The sequence below is a fragment of the Pelodiscus sinensis genome, chromosome 3 (assembly GCF_052426305.1).
Source record: "Pelodiscus sinensis isolate ZL-2025 chromosome 3, ASM5242630v1, whole genome shotgun sequence".
Taxonomy (NCBI): Eukaryota; Metazoa; Chordata; order Testudines; family Trionychidae; genus Pelodiscus; species Pelodiscus sinensis.
In genome coordinates, this window is record NC_143054.1 from 129,538,078 (window position 1) to 129,559,734 (window position 21,657).

Below are 21,657 nucleotides of genomic sequence, written 5' to 3' on the forward strand. Positions count from 1 at the left end.
AAAAGAATGAAATACTGGGTACCTTTTGTATATAAGGCAGCAGTTTGGAGACTATAGTATCTGTTATCTTCTCTACAGCCCCAAGAGCAGACACAATGGTGGAGGCATAAAAAGTAAACAGGACTCTCAACTGAGAAACGCTGTCACGATGCACAGAAAAGATCTAGAATAAAGGAGAAATACTTAGCCATTAGTAATTAATAGTATTTACTAGAGATGTAAAATCTCGGTTAAAAAGTTAACTAGTTAAACAGAATGTTAAACATTTAGTTTGACTGGTTAATCGGGATTTCAGAGCATGCTGGGCCACTCCAGCCTGCCCACTGTGAGATGGGCCTGGCCAGCCTGAAGCAGACCCCCACCCACAGCATGGTGGAACCAGCCAGCCTGGGGCTGCCCCCCTGCCCACGTAACTGGGGCTGCCAGTTAACCAGTTATGGGTAAACATCCGTAATAGGTATTCAAGTATTGAAGATAAAATATATATTTAAGGCCTCATATTAAAAGTTCTTGTTACTACATAGATTCTGTTTACTATCACTTCTGATGTTAACAACATTTTGCCAGCACCAGTCCTGTCCCACTGACTTTAATGTTAATGAGATCTAGATATTGGCAATGGCATACCACTGACTGCACTATTTTGGAATAAAGACCTGACCACTGGCAGGTTTGAAGAGCTACAGCTACGGAAGGAAAAGAAGGGACATGCCTTTCCTAGCTGCAACTCTGCAAGCGTGCCTATAGCTGGTGTTTGGCACATCGCAGGCCTTTGTTTCCTGGCTGCATCCTGATAAAGCTGCTTTGCCACTTATTTGGCAACTTCTGGATAATAGCAATTTTGTCAAGGACTGAGAAGTTCCTAAAAAGTGGAATCCACTGTTTGTACATTTTGCTTATTTTGGGATGTTCCAGAAGTTTAAGAAACTGTAACAGCTACATCCATCATTTTTAATACCCCATTTTTTGGTTGAGATTTTTGGCCAGATGATTGATTCTACCATCCTGAGATCAATGGGTCTAATACACAATTTAAAACTATTGTTAATATTTTAAAGCACACACTTAAAATAGCCATGAAAACTATAAGAAGAGGTTCCCAAGTTCAAAAATTATCTACCAATAAGGGGCAGGAATTAGATGGCTTTTTTTTTCCAACTAAAAGCAACTCAGTTTTCTCCATAACCATTACAGTAAACATATTTTGGAGCTATTCTAGGACACCAGACAATTTCCTGCATAAAACACCCAAAACATCTTTGCCCCTACTTTTTCCAGCGCCCTCTCCTCCCATCGTATACAAAGCACTACACCGTTGGCTAACTTCATTTTGTCTCTCCCACTTGGGATTCTTCTGGTGCTTCAGATACTGGCCACCTCTAGAAGCAAAATATCAGAGAGGAAGGACCAGTGGCCTAGGGATGTGAATGTGTACTCATGTACACATTTCTCATTGCTTAACATGCATGGTTACATGCAGGCTTCCCCATGCACTGCTGCCTCTCTATCAGAGGCAGCAAAGCATGTAATGGCTCCTATAGAGCTGCTTCCCCCCACCTTGTAAACATGTAACCATTGAAATTTTCAGTGGTTACACATTTACACAAATAAATGCATTTTAACATCCCAACAATGGTCTGATCCAATCTTCAAAATTCTGTTCCCAATGACATCATACTCATTCGCTTGCGGAAGCGCACGCTGCGCATGCGCAGATCGCGCTGCACGGACCCGCCAGTTTAAAATCTTTAATCATTTGTCGAGCCCTGCTCATTCATGCTAGGTTCTGTGTAAATCAGTGAGCTCAAATACAGATTATCAGCCTACTTCTATGTACTGAGAATGTTTAGTGATACAAGATAAAAAATGAGTACGAACAGCACACTATAACACAAATACATAAGAGGGAGGGGAATGAGAGATAGACAGAACTTGAACAATTTAACAACCTTTACAGATTTTGTCACCAGATTGCAAATGAAATCCATGAAACCCAGGTCTTTGTAGCAGTGTGTAATCAAAGCACCTCTAGCAAGGGGGACTCCTGGTTTCTGTCCATGATAAAAAACAAAGAAAAGAGATTTTTAAATTTTAATAAAATTAGAATATTCTCAAGTAAAATCAAATACAAATACACACACAAGCTTCAGTCACCTCTCCAAACTTCCAAACTAGACTGAACAATCACAGATATCCTGATGTAAATTAAAATAAGCAGTAATGTCCTTTCATTGGACTTCATTTCTTCGCCTTCATTTTATAAAATTATATCTACTAGTAATTGATATTTTTACATATATCTTTCCAATTTGACTGCCAACATATTGCACAATAAAAAGCAGACTTTTTTCCCTTTGTCAAACCAATTACTACAATAAATTTTCCTTTAAAAAGAGAGATCAGGAACAATATGGGAACACTGGAACCTCGAGCCAGCAACCAAATCTTTTAGCCAAGACCCACATCCATGGGGCTGCCAACAGTGGTAGGAAAATTTGTCAACAGATACAATATCAAAACCAGGACCTTAATAGTATGATTTCTCAGCCAGACATCACCTGAACTGTATCCTGTAACTACTTACCGTAATCGGATGCAACCAATTCCATTTATGAGTTGGGTCTCCAATTTTTAACAGCTGAATAACTCTCACAAACAATTTAGTCTCATGGTATGGTAACACACAACCAACCAAACTGTCCTGGTTGTAAAGATGGATATGAAACCTAAGGAAAAAAAACCCAATACAATCAGAAATTTCATAGTATGAGGTCCATTCGTATTATTCTCACAACACAGGTTTAAAATAAAAACCTGAAACATAGAATGCCATGTTGAATCAGGCCTGAGTCCATCTAGCCCTCTACACAGTCTCCAAAAGCATTCAGCACCATACTTAGATGAAGCAGCAAGAGATCCTGCAACCAGCAGTTATGGAATAAACTGATCGAAGAAATGTTCTACCTTAATTAGTTCAAGGGAAACAAATGTCTCATTTCCACAAATTTTAAAATCAGTGAGAATCATTATGATCATCTAGTTTGATCTTCGCATAACACAGACCAGAGCAATTCTGCAACCCAATGGAAGCATGTATAACAGTCATTCACACTTTAGAGGTATGAAATACTTTCCACTTTCTTAAGGTATAACTGTTTTATGTAAATAAGGACATCATCATATCATAATATATATGGTCCATTTTCTCTTCCATTCTTTTTAGTATCATAGAATTCAAAAATAATTAACACATACTAAAATATTACACTATAGACTAGATCATATTGCTCAGAGTTCACTTAGATTAAAAATACACCAATTTGACATAACACTCCAAATAAATGCCTCAATCTCCTGCAGCTGACAAAAAGTTTGTGCCCAACTTGTTAAGTCTTTAAGGCGCCACAGGACTCCTCGTTTTTTTTAGAATGCCACAGAATCTTCAATGGCCACAAAGAGAATACAGACCCTTGTTATGTTCTCCTGCAACTGACCCATACAGGAATTGGCAAGGAACTAAACTTATCTTGCCTAATAAAGAGGAAGGATTGAGTTGGCAGTGCTAGGATTTAAGTCTCAGTTCAAGGAATCGAGGGCCAAATCATACCCAAACTAGGCTTACAGAAAAAAACCTTGTGTCATAAATTTATCTGTAGACGTGCATGTGATTTATTTACCTATGAATTAGCCACTCAAGGCACTTTTGTGCTGGTTTAAGCATGAAGTAAGGAGACAAATGAATCAGAAATGATGAAATATTCTCATCCAATTGTTCATTTACTGCTTTAGTCTGAACACTGCGCTCCAGGCCCTTTGACGCGAGACTGAACAAAGTGGAATGAAACATCTCAAAGGAAGGATCAATCCCCATCAGCTCTTCCAGGCCAGTGCAACCTATGAGAAATATGTGAAAATGGTTTAACACAGAAGTTCTCTACCTCAAAAATTTTTCTCCTTCCCATCCAAGAATCATCACAAATAATCTGAAATATTTCCTTCTGCACTCCTTCACAGAACGAGTCATACAAACTGAACTATGATGTTACAACTCCCCCTCCCAAAGTATATTTTGCCATATTAGAGATAGCCATAACAATTCAAACAGGCAATCATTCTTTACTAGAGATCTGGGCACAGGACTCAACACCAAGAACTTCAGAACTCTAATCCCTGTTCTGATAGTAGTGTCACCTGTGAATCTGGACATGTCATACCTTCCCCCGTCTCAGTTTCTTCAACAGTAAATCCAATATTTATGGCTCCTGCGTCACAGGAGCGTTAAAAGGTGCACAATACCATAACTATAGCAAGAAATATTATGTACTACGTATAGAACATACAGCAGAAAAACCAATACAAAATTTTCTATAGATGATTGGTAAACATATCTAACAGCAGAGCTTTTGCTGCATTTAGACAGTTTTTAAGTTGGAGAAGAAAAAGCATGACTTTTCACTAATAAAGCATAAAAAATGAAAGGGAGAACCTTTAAGAACTAACCTACAATACATTATTTTCTGATGTATGAAATATATAGTCATGAAAGATGCAAAGGACAGCATATATAGCAAATACATTGGTTTTATCTTTTACAGCACAGTAAAAATCATGAGAACTATTTCATTACTGTAAAACAGGATTGTAAATAGTACACACTGGCTATGTCTACACTGGCATGATTTTCCGGAAATGCTTTTAACAGAAAAGTTTTCCGTTAAAAGCATTTTCGGAAAAATCGCGTCTAGATTGGCAGGATGCTTTTCCGCAAAAACACTTTTTGCGGAAAAGCGTCCGTGGCCAGTCTAGACGTGGTTTTCCGCAAAAAAGCCCCGATCGCCATTTTCGCGATCGGGGCTTTTTTGCGGAAAACAGTGCTATGCTGTCTACACTGGCCCTTTTGCGCAAAAGTTTTTTGGAAAAAGACTTGCCTGAACAGGAGCAGCATAGTATGATTTTACATGAGATTGTCAGTGCTTTTCCGGAAATTCAAGCGGCCAGTGTAGACAGCTGGCAAGTTTTTCAGCAAAATCAGATGATTTGGTGGAAAAACTTGTCAGTCTAGACACAGCCACTACGTCTGAAGACCCCAGTGTATAAGTAAAGAAAGGAAACCAAAGCAGGGGAGAGGGAACAAGGTTGGGGGCAGGGAGTTCCCTACACCAGCCAAGAAGGGAAGCCTCCATCCCATGCTCCCTCCGGGCTGACCGCAGGGTAGCTGGGCTGGAGCAAAGAGAAGCGGCTGCCCGGTCAGCTGGCCATGGTGCTCAGCCAAAGTGCACCATGCTCCACATGGGCTGGTGCAGAGGGGAAGCTGCCTGGCCAGCTGGCCATGACACTCAGCCACGGTGCCCCACGCTCCACGTGGGCAGGCACAGAGGAGAAGCCACCTGGTCAGCTGGAGCACGGGGAAGCCTCTTTCAGCTGAAAGCCACAGCCAGCTGGCCGGGGTGTTTCAGCCCTCCCGACCTCCCACCTCCCACCAGTGTTGTTGCTCGGTGAGTAGCTACTCCTCAAATGAGGAAATCAAATTTAAATGTACTGAGCAGATGCGCAGTTCAGAGAGGGCTCAAGAGTGACTCAGAGCCCTTGAGATCGACCGGTAAATCGCTATCTACCGGTCGGCGACCACGGGTCTAGGTGGTGGCTGGCTTGGGGAGTCTACCTCAGTTCCTTGTGTCGGAGGCCCAGAAACTTTCCTCTTCCCCACCCACACACACACTGCTCAGGGCCTGGCAAATTATGTCACCAGCTCTGAATACAGGGATTCCCTTGGTGCTTAAATATAAAGCTAACAGGCACCTTAGACATATCTATGGTACATTTTATTTATGGAGAGAGAGAGAATAAAAAGGGCACCATTACATTAAAATGAGGACAGTGCATCCCAATGTCTCTGATAATTATTGATGTTGTACACACATTTGTATTTTAAGAAGTTTTACTCTCCTATATTCCAATGGGAAAGACTTATGCAAGCAGAGTGACTATAAAATGGAAAAAAAGAAACTACTAAACTTGAAGTGGCCTCAAAGGCACAAAGAGGAAAACAGAATTTCCCCCCAAATCACTTTGTCATTTTCTGATAGACATGTGGATTTTAACCTGTTGGTGCCCCTACAGTAACACTTACCTATTGCAAAGAAGGTGTCTCTGTCAATATTAGCAGCTTCCTTGCAATCAAACAGCAAGGATGCTGCTTCACTTCGAGACAGAAGGCTGGGATCATTCTGAGGGAGAGCGAGCCGTTTCAGCTGGTGGGCGAGGGATGTCATAGTTGAAATATTTCTGCGGCGGGGGGGGGAAAAAACAAACTTTAAACAACGCACCCCCACACAAATAAAGCAACCCTGGATCAAACGGCCTTTTGCCCAGTTGTCACCCAAGCCAGAGGTTACAGAACTCAATGCAGCCAGCGACACGGCCCTGCCGGGGGCAGCAAGGCGAGAAATGGGCGCGTGCGGGGACACAGGGGGGTGCCACGGGGGGGGGGGGGGGATGCCAAGTCCTTGCGCGTTCACACGGCGGCGCGCCCGGCGACTCCCTAACAATCTGTCCCCCCCCCCCCCCCCCCGGGGTCTCCTGCCGGGGTCTCCGGGCGCAGCCCAGGCACGCGGGGACTGGAGGGGGCGGGTCCCTACCGAGCCCCCGCCGCCGCACGCGGCTTGCAACGCAGCAGAGACGCGAGGCGAGCGGTCCCCGCGGCCACGTGCGTAAAGAGACTTCACCCTTGACCCGGAAGTGATGGGCTGAAACGACCAGGGGGGGAAAAAAAACCCACAACCGGGCATCCCCGCCTGTTCATGGACTGAGCATGCGCGCCCCAGAATAACACGCTCGGGGCGGGGCGAACGGAAGCGCTCGGGTTGCCTGTGGAAGCAGGCGCGCGTCTCTGCTCCCTCTCCGTGGCTGTGGGGGGCGCGCGCCCCCTAGCGGCGGGAGGCGCTGCGGCCCTGCAGCAAACTCGCGGGGGCGGGCCAATAAGCGCGTCGCTCTCCTTAGCGGGGAGCGTGCCCCTGGCTCTGTGCCGGGGCGGGCGGGGCTGCTCTGGGCCTCCCGCTCATGCCAATGGCGTCGGGGGTTCTGCGCATACAGCCAGTGGTTCTACAGCGCGGGCCCCGGCCTCTTGCAGGTGGGCCGCAGGCCTGGGGCTCCCCACAGAGAGGAGCTGACACTGACATGCCAATCTACCCCCCCCCCCCACACACACACATTGTGATTGTCACGCCAGTGCCAGCATCCCCCTACTGGTCTATTTGAAAGCCCACTTCTAAAAGCCCCTCCCCCAGCCTTGCGGGAGGGATGACTGGACCTGGGGTGCAACTAATTCGGTGGGACAAATGATCAAAAAAACAGGGTCAAGGGTTGTGGGTACTGGGAGTGGCAGAGCCCTGAGACTCGGGGGGCGCTGCCGCTCCCCTCCCCCACAACTGGGAGAACAGCAGCGCAGCCAGGAGCCTTTCCCTGCCGTGCCCATTGGCCAGAATCACTGCCAATGGGAGCTGTGGGGGTGGTGCCTGGGAGCAGCAGGGGGCATGGATCCAGGTAACTGCCTCCCCCCCCATTCTCCTCATGCTTAGACCCTGCATTCCTACTCTCCTCACGCCTCCTCCTGGTTCTGTCCCCTACCTCCCATCCTTAGCCCACTCCTACACCCTACCTCTTGGCCAAACACTGCCTCCCACCTCCTCCTGCACCCATTTTGTCAACGAAAAAGGGATGTAGTCTAGATGTAGCCCCTGGGTTTATATGGTTAATGGCATGTATGGTGCTTGTTCTGGCATATTAGATGATATGCTCTGATGCAAATCAAAATACCACTTTCACATTTTTCTGCATAGCTTACTGTTATGTACATATTTTTCCTCTACAGGGGTCCTGCAAACCTCTTTTACTAAAAATAGTTTAACTCTTTGTATGCTTAATAAAGCTATGTTTTAAACTTGCATATTATTTGAAGTGTATACTCTTTGAAAAAAAGACAGTTCTGTTTTAAAAGGTACTTATCAGTTTACCATGGACCTACCATTAAAATCAATTATTTATTAACAATATGGTTATTTCAAATATTCTTGCTTGGAAAAGGCAAATGCGAAGTGCTCTGTTACAGATTATGAAAGTTGTACAGGTTTCTCATGTACCTCTAGAAAAATGCCTTATTGAGCCTGTAGTCTCTGTTGTTTTCTTTTATTAATTCTGAACTCTTGCTGCTTCCAGTTTATCTCAAGAACTCCCAGATGGAATTAATTAGGTGTACTTTAAAGAGGAGCTGACTGAGCCTTTCCCCCTGTGGGGATATGGAGGTGTTGTTGATCATAGGGAATGCTAGAGAAATATACAAATGTAGGGACAATGGGGAAAGTTGTCTGGATTTGTAATTCCCTAACAGTAAAGCTTAATATAAACAGAGATGTTTCTCAGCTTGTATTATTTGTATTAAACTAGGACGCCTGAGAAAAACTTGAACTTCAGAGGGCCTTTTTTCATATTTAAGCCTGGGCCTTCTGTGATCTGTCTCTTCTAGTTGCTCATACTTTGCTGCTAATACGTAGCCCTAATATTGGTTATGGTAAAGATATCATGCCCCAGATTAAGCCTGTAACTACTGTGTTTTAGCACATATAACCCGCGGGTTATACAAATTTTTACAAACCCTGCAACGCCCCCGTGGGGTATACATGTCTGCGGGGCATGCAAGTTTATTTTTACTTGCCTGTGATGCGCTCTCTGTTCCCCCCTTCTGGAGGAGGGTGGGTTGCGCCTGGCTGCAGCTGCGTGGAACCTGGGAATGAGTGCGGCTTCCCTCCTGCAGGCCAGGCAGCATGCCTGCGCTGCGCTCTCTGTTCCCCCCTCCCGGAGGTATGTGCAATTACCAGGTACCTTAAAGTAGCATATATAACCCATGGGCTATACAGGTGCGTGGGTTATCTAAGACTTTTTTTTCTTTACATTCAGGAAAAACCACGGGTTATACACGAATGCGGGTTATATACGTTAATTTACGGTAGTTACTGTTAATCACTTTTGAAGACTGAAATAAATCAGCTAATAAGCCATTTTTTAATTCTAAGTTTGGGGTAAAACAATTCTTTATATTTTAAAATCTTTGTGCTTTTTGTGATTTCATAATTAGAAAACGGCTCGCTTTAAGTATCTGTTGGGGTATGTAAAAATGAATAGGTCTGAAATGGCTCTATATTAGTTGTTCAGGAGTTCAGCCACAATAGGTATTACCCTTGGACATGCTGTTTCCCTTCATTTTTGTATCCTAGAAAAATAGATAAGCATGCAGCTTTATTTTTTATGTGTCTTGATTATCCTCATTGGCTCTGCATAACATCTTCAGGGTCAAATTCCTTGTAATCTCTGTAACCTGTTAGTGTGTAGTATAGGAAACTGTTGATTCAATTAGAAATTATATAAATAGTAATTAGGGGTGAGTATAATTGTATTAATTATTTGCTAATTACTATTCATTTTATGGGAGTAAATATTACTAAATAAGGTTTTTGGAAAAGTAGTGATGACATGTGAATTAACATACTAAAATAGATAAAAGCATCTGACTAAAGCCAATTTGTTGCCTTTTAGATGTTGTGTTGTATGTCCAAGGTAAAAGTGCATAGGCAATAAAGCAGTTCTGTGTACCCCATCCACTCTTGTGTCGCCTGTTTCTTCTCTAACAGTATCTGTATTTGTGACTAACTTCATCCCCTGTGAGAACTAATACACAGGTCATGTCTGACAAGATTTCTTTAAGAGATGCAAAATCTGGAAATGTTTAATTTCCTTCATATTTGGATATGCTTGATTACTGCTGAAGGACATGTAACAGTGTCCTTATTCATACAGATCCCATTTCTCCCCAAACACTTCACCAACTGTATTGACTTTCAAACTATAGAAAGGGAGTCTGTTCATGTGGAGCTGAAATGCAGTCACTTCTGGGGTAGTATGCAACAGCTGTTTTAGAACATGCAATGACCGTGCATGGCAACAAAAAAGAAGAATCTGTGAATATGTATTCTGCTAAAACTGCAGAGGGTAAGTAAGTAAACAGGAAGTAACTCTCCAAATTAGAATTTGGTCAGGATATTGGTGATATGTAGCCCACACTGATGAAATGGGTCAGAAGTTTTTAGATTGCTTTAATTAAGTAGATTAATTTTGTGTTTCTTCTGCATCAGCAATATCCCAAAATATCAGATTATTTTGGAGCACTAACACAGTGCTGACATAGAAGGAATCATCCTTACCACTTACTGTATCCCTTACATCTATTGTGTCCAGCTTGTTCTGAAGCAGTAGCAACTATAGTGGTTACTGCTATAGTGAATTAGCCATGCTCAACTGGCCAAATTGCCACTAGTGGCTAGCATATTGGACACCTCAGCATTATATGTTCCATGAAGTTTCCAAGGCCATTGGTTACTGAAAATGACCATGCATAGTGTCTGAAATTTGACGCATCACAAGGAAATTATAAGGTCTTAAAGTCTCTTTAAGACATGTAAAAGGGACTGTAACCTCTTTAGTATCTATTATGTTCTAAATTTTTGTGGTTACTAAAATATGAAGAATTTTTTAGAAAAGCAAGAAGTTCATGTTTGCATTCATTTGTGCATGTTTGCATTCATTTGTGTCTTATTGGTATGACTGAGTAGTAAGTCAATCCATGTCCTTCGGTAGTTGATGTAGCTGGTAAATTTCTTGCAAGATAGGGTCAACATCTAGTTGAAGGATGTATTTTGTTTTGCCACACATTGTGTTATGTATGAGTGTCTAAAATATTAATGATCTGTTTTTGTAGTTGAGTAAGTATAGATTAATGGCAGATTTAGTTTTCTTAGCTGGTATACATCTCTCTTGTTTCCTGGAAACTAGTCAAGATGCCACTTGTGGTCACTGAAACAACATATAAATTACAGCAATTAAAGATAAAGAAGTAAAGAATGTAAGTTTGCTTTTTATTATATGTCTTCTGTAGTATAACATCTCAGGTTTCTAGGGTTTTTTCTGCCCTCTGCACCCAAAGCCACCTTTCTCTCCCACCAGTAATCCAGCCAACCATGTGTCGTGTTCACAACATATGGTTTAGCAGCAGATCTCTTATGGTACAACTGTCCATTCCTAGGGCACAGCTGTTTGAGCTTCTATTTACTATTCAGCTTGCCAGTTGCTAGATATTTTGAAGGGTTAGGGTGAACTGCAGTTCTTTCCATGAAAGAAAAATACTGTTCTCTATATAAGTGCTAAATATAAATAATGATCCTTTTTGTCAGACTGCTTGTCCAAGTTATTACCATTTCTCATTCCTTCAACTGCCGTTGTCATTTAGACTTTTCCATAACTGCTCAGCAGAGAGTTTGAGCTAGAAGTGCAGCATAGGTGATACTACCTGCCCCCAACATATTTCATTGTTGAAGGTCCTACAGTTTCTTTTTGAGCAGCAAAGGACAGAGGAATGTATCTATTGTTTGCCCCACTGAAGAGTTATTAACTAGGGCCCTACCAAATTCATGGCCATGAAACATGCATCTTGGACTGTGAAAGCATGTCTTTTTGTGTGCCTTTAGCCGACACTACACACATTTGACAGTCCTGGGAGTCCTGACCCTAAAGGTGGTTGTGTGTAGGAGGTCACAGTATTGCTGGCCTTACTGTTACACTGCCTTTAGAGCTGGGAAGATGTAAGGTGGCAGCTGTTAGCCAGGTTCCCAACACTAAAGATAGCACCTTGCCAGCAGCAGGCAGAAGTAAGGTTGGCAATACTATCCCATATCATCCTTACTCCAGCACGATTGCTGGCAGTGGCTCTACCTTCTGAAGTGGGCTCCTGATCAGCAGCCCAGTGCTCTCTGGCTGCCCAACTCAGAAGGCAGCAGCCTCACAAAAGCAAAAATAGCCAATACACAGACCCCGTACGATAATCTTGCAACTCCCCACTACTCCTTTTTGGGTCGGAACCCCAACAATTATACCACCATAACATTTCAGATTTAAATATTTGACAGAATGAAAATTACTGTTTTTAAAATCCTATGACAGTGAAATTGACCAAAGTAGACCATGAATTAGGTAGAGCTTTAGTTATAACAGTCTGACTATGTCCCAGTCTCTGCCCAGCCATTCCCATACTCCTTGTCCCAGAAAGTCTGATGCTTTTCCTCTCTACTTTTGGATCAGGCAACTTTGTGATTGATGATTGGGCTGAGTGGTGGTGTCATTAAGAACAGAAAATAGACAGCTGCTTTCCCCAAAGTTTAGGGGACTCAGCATGGCTTGTAGTGGTCTAAAGCTTGCAGTTGCAGGGAAAGTTCCACTCAGCCCTCAATAGCTGGAAGATGCTCAATGCAAACAATTTAGAGGGAATTTAGTAAGTCTCTGTTGAGCATGTGTGAACTTTGATTCCACTTACCCCCAACGACTCATAACCTGGCCAAATTTGGACAGTTTTTCACAGAGAAAATAGAAGGCACATCTGTGACAAAAAAGCACCCCTCTTCCAGGTTTAAAGTTCCTGCTACAAACAATGAGTCTCCAGAGGTTGTCAAAGAGAATTTACCAAATTTTTTAACATGGGCAAAAGAGCATATCTTTTACTAGCCTCATTCTTGAAATGGCTAAACTGTTCTGGGTGAAATTTTGTGGGGGAAAAACGAGACTGAGGGAGACATCCAGCATAAAATTTCAGCTCATCTGCTTAAAGTTTAGTGAAGTCATAAGCTATTGAAAACAAGGCCTTTTTATGGTAAATATTGAGCAACTTTCATAAAGAGAAGAGAAAAGAGATGACAGAGAGAGGACATAACAGCTTTTAAGAACCTAAATGGGTGTTATAAAGAGAAGGGAGAAAAATTATTCTCCTTGACTTCTAATGATAGGATAAGAAGAAACAGGCTTAAATTACAGCAAGGGTACATTTAAACTACGCTGTATTTTTGAAAGAGGATATGCAAGTGGGACTTAATGGCCTCCTAAGGTCCCTTCCAGTTCTAGTATTCTATGATTCCATGATAATATGTCACACTATCTGGTGTACTTAGAATAATTAAGATGTTTATTTCCTTTCAACCAATATGTTGTAGGGGAAAGCAGTAGTTACAGATGTACTCTCTATTGCTCTTTCCAAAATATTGGCTAGTATCTTTAGCTTTGCTTGATGTGTAAACTTTGCAGATAAACTTCATGTAATAAGCCAGTTATTCTTCAAGCATGTATCTACCATATCTGGAAGAATGGCAACTTGCCAGTAAGGTGACAAAGGTGAGAGGGGATGGAGAAATTTAGTCTTCTGGTATTTCAAAACATGGAACAAGAAGCTGAAGCTATTTGTCCAGCTGCAAACCTATCACAGAGAGTAGAAAACAAAACAAAACAAAATCAGTCAGTCCTGCAACCTTTGTTTACACAAATAGTTCCACTGACTGTGTTAGTAAGGGATTACCCATATGAGATAGGGTTGCAGATTCAGACTTCCATAGCAAGATTTTCAAGAATGACTGAATTCTGTGTGCCCCAAATTTTGGGTGCTCAGCTTCACTCCTAAACCTAGTATGATGTTCAGAAAGTATAAAGTTCACATCCTGTGCGCATCTGCGATGTCTCAGATTACACACCCAGAGTTACCAGTTAATGCTGAATATCTTTGTCTAAGGGTTTTTATTTTTAGGAATTGTCCACAATGCAAATATAACAGATTAACCACAAATATAGGAATTCAGTTAAACATATATTACATACTAAATAAAATATACTTTTGTATTAGTTGTGCAATTTTCTCCTATACTTTATTGATTTTAAATATTAGCAGTAAGACAATTAACATAGAGACAAAGTCTATATTTTGTGATAGATCGTTTCCAATATACTGTATATAGTCCCTCATATATTCTAGCACATGTTATGATCCCTTTCCCACTGTTCACACATTGGCTCACTTGAAAAGACTACACAAACAAACAAAAAACCATGGAAAGACTAAATTTAAAGTTAATATCTTTTTTGGGGATTAAAATTCTCCTGAGAGCTATGATATTCCTGTTTGTAAGATTTGCATTCATGTATAATTTATATCTGGCCTTGGAAGAACCCATATTTGATTCATGCAAAATTTAAACCAGTGGTGGGGAACCATTTTTGGGTTGGAGGCCGCTGGCCCACAGAAAAATTAGTCAGGGCCTATGCACAAGTGAGAAACAAAATGTTCCCTCATTGGCGTGACCCCTGACTGATAAGTAGAAAGACATTCCCCACATTTCCCTAGCACACCAGAGGCTAGGGGAGTAGAGGCTTGTAGATTTTGTGTGCTTCTGTCCTGCAGTAGGATGGTGGCGGGAGGGAGGGGCTGGAGTGCCGGCATGGACTCACTAGTCTTGGGTGCCAGATCCAGGCAAGCTAGTGGCTGCATCCAACCCATGGGCCTGAGGTTCCCGACCCTAGCTTTAAACAAATATGCTCAGTGATCTGCATCTCCAAAATGCATTTCTTGATGGGAGCAAAATGATTCCTTTACTTCAGTAAGTAAAGATACGATGGTATGACCATAATTCCCCATCTCAGTTCAGAAATGAGTTCTGGAGTTTACTCACATTTATGTGAAGAGCCTGGAAGCTCTGGCGATAGGCTCATGATTGTCATGTTAAGGTAGACCCTGGGTCAACCATAGGAACTATTGTCCATTGGGATGTTAAGATCACCTGTCCTAAGACAAAATGTCTGGTCAGCTTCTGATACAAAATCTGAGGAGACGTGTGCACCACTCTCTTCCAAGTGTAATCCTGTGTTATGTCCCCCCAGATAAGAGACCAAATTCATGACTGGTGCAGCCTCTGTGCATTTACACTCGAGATGAATTTGATTCAAAGTGAACAAACCACTTCCTACAGCTGAAATTATCTACAAATAACATATTTTCCCTCCTCCTTTGACTTAAGATAAACCAAGTATCTGTTAAGAAAGAGAGAAGCCAATAAAGAACCAGGTGACAAGGCTTGGTTTTACAAGCAAAGTCATGAATGACTCCTGCATGAAAAAATTATAGTTGGGGATAGTGAATTCATTAGCTACCACTCTTGCAATGGACAGTAGGAAGGGCAATATTTTGCCCAGTGCTCCTGAGATGGGGACAAGAATAAGATAAATGTGGTACTGATAGGTGCTGGACAGACAGAGCCACCTCCTGACTCATCTTCCTTTGCTTATCAAAACAGGAATTGGAGAACTCAAGACCTGAGAAATTTTATCCCCCCATGTCACAGCAGTATTGCTTAGTTCTCTCCACTGACTATTAAAAGAATACAGCGGAATGTTCAAGCAAAGCTCTCCAAGACTGAATTCATCTTTGGACAACAGCAGCTTGTACTACATATGTGTTCCAAAGAGAAGATAAAACCTTATACCTCCAAATGCTTGATGATGATTCCAAGTCAACCCTCTGTAACTCATTTGACTTTCGTGGCATTTATCCAAGGTGAATTTGGCCCATTAACTGATCCTCACATCATCCCTGTGGAATATGTAAGAAGTAATCATATCCATTTTGGGTTTTCAAGGCAAGTGATCTTCTAATTTACTTCAGTGGGATTGCATTGGTTTAGATCAGAGATGTCATAACTTGGTGAAGGTCACTGAGGGATTCATTATATGAGCTGGGTATAGAACTCATTAGGTCTGATTTTCCTCCTATCCCACTTCTAACCTTTAGATCACACTGCAGTAATTCTAAATCCAACCCTACCTATAATTACCATCATAGTTAGTTATTGCTTGGGAATTCTGATTGTCAGCATTTATTGCCAATTTATTCTAGGTACAGCACAGTTTATGGAATTGTTCATGTCCTCGTTACCTGATACACATACCTGCTCTCCTTGTTCAATGATACCCCAAACCATGGCTCAACAGCATAGCACATCTTTGAGACTATTCCAAATAAATCAAGTATAACCCATAATATAGCTCAAAGATGGACTTTTAAAATCAGCTGACATTCCTGAATATTTTATAGGCCTATTACAGGTTTTAGCATTGCTCTAAAACTGTAATTTCTTCCTTATTTAAAATCTGTGTGAGCTGAGACTAAGCCAGCACAACTCAGGAACACAGCCAAAGTTCTGAGAACACATGTCTGTTCCTCTGAAAGTTTGTAATAGGCTATTTTATACCTCTGCTCCTGCCCCATGCATTCTCATCATTGAATCATTTTTAAAACCCTGGATCTGTCTGACCATTTTTTCCAATCTTATGCCAACACTATTTGTAGTTTCCCACCTGTCGTCATGTGTATTACATTGTAATGTCTGTCTAATGCTGCTGTAGTTATAGTACTTTAACAGACTAGGTATGCTGTGTATAAATTACCATATAAATTTCCCAGCTTTGGTGTTATAATTCCAATACGCGCAAAGACCCTTTGACTACCACTTCACGTCACTATGATGAGATACATCTGTAGTCACCCAGGTAGGACTATGGAACCAAGGTGTAATGGCCTCTCAAGGGTGGAATTTTAAAGGGAGAAGAGAGAAGTTTAAGAGCTGAGGATTCCTCTGATTCATAAAAGTAACAATATTTGTCTAATCTCAGTTCTAAATTTCCAACATGTCCAATCACTGTTAAGGGGTTTGTACACCTTTATAATAAATCTTTCAACATTCACAGTGCAGTTTATTATTTTATTTTATAATGTGTTGCAGTAGTGCTTAGGCAAGTTACAAAACACAGAGTGAAAAGAAGTCTCTGCCCCAAATTTCTCACAATCTAAAAGGGCATGACAAAGAATAGAATACAAGAATAGCCATACTGTATCAGACCAAAGATCCATCTAGCTCAGTATCCTATCTTCCAATAGTGAATGCCAGATGCCCCAGAGGGAGTGAACAGGACAGGTAACTATCAAGTGACCTATCCTTTGTTGCTCATTCCCAGCTTCTAGCAAACAGAGTCTAGGGACATCATCCTTGCCCATCCTGTCTAATAGCCATTGAAGTCCATAAACTTATCTCTGTTTTGAACCCTGGTACAGTCTTGGCCTTCACAACATCCTCTGGCAAAGAGTTCCACAGGTTGAGTATGTGTTGTGTGAAGAAATGCTTCTTTTGGATTGTTTTAAATCTGCTGCCTGTTGATTTCATTTGATGACCCCTTGTTTTTGCATTATGAGAAGTAGTAAGTAATACTGAGAAGCGTTATTTACCCTGTCTAACAAATGAAGGAATGGAGGCACAGAGAGATCACTTATTGTAGTGGAAGCTGTTAGGCCAGTACCAAGCAAGCTCTTTTGAAATGTCACTCTAAGTGACCTGCTCAATGTCAGATAGGAAATCTGGCTATGCTTGAGACTGAGTCCCTGTCCAGAGGCATAGCCACACAACCTTCCTTCTGCATTCAAGAAAGTTGGCAAAACTTGATTGCAGTCTCATCAGCATCTGCTTTGTACTCTTAAAGATGCTATTATGCTTTGGTAGTATTTGAATAGTTTATAAGTATTTCCTGCCACATTTTATCCATGGTTGTATTTCAGCATCAGACAAAATTATTCCTATATATCTATATATAGCTTGTAAACACTTTGGGATCCTTTGACAACGTTGGTTGTTATGAACCAGACGTGTCTAATACTCAATATAGTTTTTTTTTACTTTGAAACATGTCTTAAGTTTATAACTCTTTCTAATAAGAATAATATGAGATTTTATATATCTCCTCACTGTGTTGAGAAATTACCAACACTTCTTTCAAAAATTATTTTCTTGACTTCAAAAGTTTTTCTATTAGACTTTTATAATCATGCTCTATTTCACTTTTTAAAGTCACGCTGTCCCTAGTTAAAATAATAGTCAGTTTTTACATAACTAATAAAACTGTAACTTACTAAAACTGATTTCAGAAATAAGATATAGAGCTATACTCTGCAATGATCTCTGTAAGGGTATGTCTAGACTACATGCCTCTCTCGGCAGAGGCATGTACAGGCAGTCCCCAGGTTATGTACAAGATAGGGACTGTAGGTTTGTTCTTAAGTTGAATTTGTACGTAAGTCGGAACTGGCATCTAGATTCAGCCGCTGCTGAAACTGACCAGCGGCTGACTTCAGGAAGCCTGAGGCAGAGTTTCTCTACCCCGGGCTTCCTGGAATCAGCCGCTGATCAGTTTCAACAGTGGCTGAATCTGGACGCCTGGAACAGAGCAGCTGGGGCGCTGCCAACAAAGCTCTGTGCTGAAAAAAAGCGGCAGCCATTTTTATGCTAATGAAGTGCAGGAGATTTAAATCCCCACTTCATTAGCAATTGTGATACGTCTAATTTACATCCCTTTTCTGAAAAAGGGATGTAGTCTAGATGTAGCCCAAGGGTATACACTCTGCTTGCCTCTCCATATGCTCAGGCAGTGACTCCCTCCTATTTTCAGCATGTATGCTGCTGGAGTCCTCCTTCCTCCACAGTGAAAGACTCTGGCAAAGGAGATTTTGGAATAAATTGATAAACTGAATAGAAACAAGTCACTGGGACCAGATGGCATTCACCCAAGCATTCTGAAAAACCTGAAATGTGAAATCGCAGAACTACTAGCTGTGGTTTGTAACCTATGCTTTAAATCAGCTTCTGTACCAAATGACTGGAAGGTATCTAATGTGATGCCAGTCTTTAAAAGGGACTCTAGAGGTGATCCTGGCAATTACAGACCTGTAAGTCTAATGTTAGTACTGGGCAAATTAGCTGTAACTAAAAGAATAGAATTCTCAGACACATAGATGAACATGATTTGCTGGGGAAAAGTCATCATGGTTTTCTGTAAAGGGAAATCATGCATTATTAATCTACTAGCGTTCTTTGAGGGCATCAACAAACATGTGGACAAGAGGGAATCCAATGGATATAATATACTTAGATTTCCAGAAAGCCTTTCACAAGGTCCTTTACCAAAGGCTCTTAAGTAAATTAAGTTATGATGGGATTAAAGGGAAGGTCCTCTCATGGTTTGATAACTGGTTAAAAGACAGGAAACAAATGTAGGAATAAATGATAAGTTTTCCGAATGGTGGCAACATTTGCAGTTGATACCAAACTGGTCAAGATAGTTAAAACCAAAGCAGACTGTGAAGAGCTTCAAAAGGACCTCACAGAACTAGGTGACTAGATAACAAAATGGCAAATGATGTTTAATGTTGATGAATGCAAAGTAATACATATTAAAAACATAATCCCAACTATATGCACAAAATGATGAGGACTGCATTTATGGACCAGCAGGGACTCCTGTCAACTTGATGTTAATTTGAACATTTGTACTGCATAGTTCTGATTGAGTGTCATTGAACTCACTTGAATAAAAGTAATTCAGCATAGGGAGATATGGTTACCCTAGATGTACTATGATTTTTGAGAAATCCCATAATTCATGAGATTGGGAAGCCCAGGTTTTTGTGAGAGGGACAAGCCCTGCCGTGGCTGCAGGAGTCCTTAACAACTCAAGTGGAAAATTTTGGAACTTTCAGAGGATCTTTTGTCGTCCCTGAAACTGCTCTGGTAGAGGTGAACTGCTCCATTAACAATCTGGGGTGTTAACTCTGAAACTTAATTATAATAATTTAAATGTCACTGTTAACTATTTCATTGGTGATTGATTTAGCAGAAATGTTTAATTTTTTGTTTAGTATATTTTGATTAATTTGAAAGAATGATCTATAGGACTAAGGTTATAAGATTTTGGTTTTATGGTTGAAACAAAGGTATAGCATATGGGAGTATTCTGAAGGTGAGAGGATGGAAAAAAATAAATTGAAAGGCCTAGTGAACACTGGAAGTTTTCTGTGAGACATTGATGGGGGAAATAAAAAATCTCAGCAAGGCGGAGCAGGATTTAAAAAAATGAGTTACATGAAATAGGATGCCTATTTCATTTAAAATGATACAATGAGCCAGTTTGCTTAAAGCTGGTACAGGGAGGTGAACATTGCATCTAACTCAATGAGAACAGTTCTTTGACTGTCAGGAGATGGAACATACTAGCATGCAATCCAGACCAGGGAGGAGGTGTGTCATCATTGTTCTGCAACTTTAGGTGCCTTTCAATGTCTTGCTGCAGTAACTCCCACTTGGGCTGCTCACAAACAGCCTTTGAGCATGCAAGCCACATCCTGAGTGCCTGTGTGTAACTGCATCCTGCCAGTTATGCTTAGGTTATCCTCTGGCTTTTATCAACCTGGTTTACTTCTGCGGGGTGACCCAAATAAACTCTGGCCTGGTCTACACTACAGGGGAAAATTGACGTAAGATACACAACTCCAGCTGCGTTAATTATGTAGCTGGAGTCGACTGATCTTAAATCGTGTGTTCATGCCATCCACATAGCAGGAGGAATAAGAACTTCCCTTATTCCTCATGAGAAGCAAGACTACCGGCACTGACAGGGGCATCCTCTCAGGTTGAACTAGGGGTCTTCACTAGACCCGCTAATTTGAACCCTGAAGATTGACTGCAGTAGCTCTTACACGTAGTGTAGACAAGCCCTCCCAGTCCAGGATTTCCCACCCTCCTACTCTAAATGTACAAATTATACTGCCCATTCCTCTCCTGGCCAGTCCAAAGATATTAAGTCTATTATTTCTTTAAGAGAATTTATATACATCTTATTAGCTTAAATAGTGTTTCCCAGATGCCGTAAGTTTAACATAATGGATTAGAGAAAACAACAAAACAAGTTTATTAACTACAGAGAGAGAGAGAGATTTTAAATGAGTATATGTAACAAGGGATAAGAGTAAGAAATGGTTATAAGAAAAATAAAGATAAAAAGCAGTCTAGCATCTAACTTTTCAAACTATATTAGGTTTAAAGCACAGTTTCTCACCATGTTTCCATGAGTGTTACCAATTTTTTTCCATCAGGATCTCTCCCCAAGAGTCAAAGAATGCTGCTTTTGTTTTTGCAGGTGCAAAGAGTGAAATGGACAGGAAGTGATAGGAGATGTATCTTAAGAACATAAAAGCAGCCATACAGGGTCAGACCAAAGGTACATCTAGCTCAGTATCCTGTCTTCTAACAGTGGCCAATGTCATATGCCCCAGAGAGAGTGAATAGAAACAGGTAATCATCAAGTGATCCCTGTCTTGTGATCAATTTCCAGCTCCTGACAGAGGCTAGGGGCACCATTCCATCCTGGCTAATAAGTATTGATGGATATAACCTACATCTATTCTTTATCTAGTTCTTTCTTGAACCTTGAATCTAGGGGTGTTTGCAACTCCTTTTTATAGTTTCAGTCACCATCTTGAAAATTTTTTCCTTCTGAGAGCCAGGAGACAAAGAGTCTATATGGAAGGATGTTGCCTGCTGGGTTTTTTCACCTGTGTATGCTTGCATGCAGGTTTCCTCCCTTTCTGCATGATGACTCTGTGTACTGCTTAAATGCAAACTAAAGCAAAACATGGATTCCTTTTCTAAAGACAGATGTGTTTGCCAGCTTCTGCCTGGGCCGGGCTGTGGGATTTGGTACATGTGTTAATAACATGGAACATTGGAATCTTATAACTTCACATACAGTGTTGCTACATATGTTTCACTATGATAACACTAACAAGCAAGTTATGAGTTTTCAAATGATTCCTCACAAGACATATTTTGTACAAAGATCATTACTTAAATGTGTGGATGTAAA

At 41.2% G+C, this 21,657-nt stretch overlaps 1 protein-coding gene and 1 long non-coding RNA gene across 3 annotated transcripts in view; one reads left to right on the top strand and one right to left on the bottom strand.

Annotated features, from left to right (window-relative positions):
* HEATR1 (HEAT repeat containing 1) overlaps window positions 1-6,792 on the bottom strand; it is a 56,856-nt gene extending 50,064 nt beyond the window's left edge. Inside the window, exons 1-6 of the mRNA XM_075924808.2 lie at window positions 6,639-6,792; window positions 6,131-6,285; window positions 3,678-3,894; window positions 2,585-2,726; window positions 1,950-2,051; window positions 23-163 (exon numbers count right to left, since the gene is read on the bottom strand). Coding sequence (XP_075780923.2) covers window positions 23-163; window positions 1,950-2,051; window positions 2,585-2,726; window positions 3,678-3,894; window positions 6,131-6,272 — 744 coding nt within the window. The 5' untranslated portion in view covers window positions 6,273-6,285; window positions 6,639-6,792. The remainder of the gene's footprint in view (window positions 1-22; window positions 164-1,949; window positions 2,052-2,584; window positions 2,727-3,677; window positions 3,895-6,130; window positions 6,286-6,638) is intronic.
* Window positions 6,793-6,875: 83 nt separating this feature from the next.
* LOC149525149 (uncharacterized) lies at window positions 6,876-16,650 on the top strand. 2 transcript variants are annotated; one of them, XR_016349055.1, is made up of 3 exons: window positions 6,876-7,542; window positions 10,848-10,951; window positions 15,210-16,650. It is a non-coding gene; the product is annotated as an uncharacterized LOC149525149 (long non-coding RNA). The 2 variants fall into 2 exon arrangements; XR_016349054.1 differs by lacking the exon at window positions 6,876-7,542 and adding an exon at window positions 9,802-10,041.
* The last annotated feature ends 5,007 nt before the right edge of the window (window positions 16,651-21,657 follow it).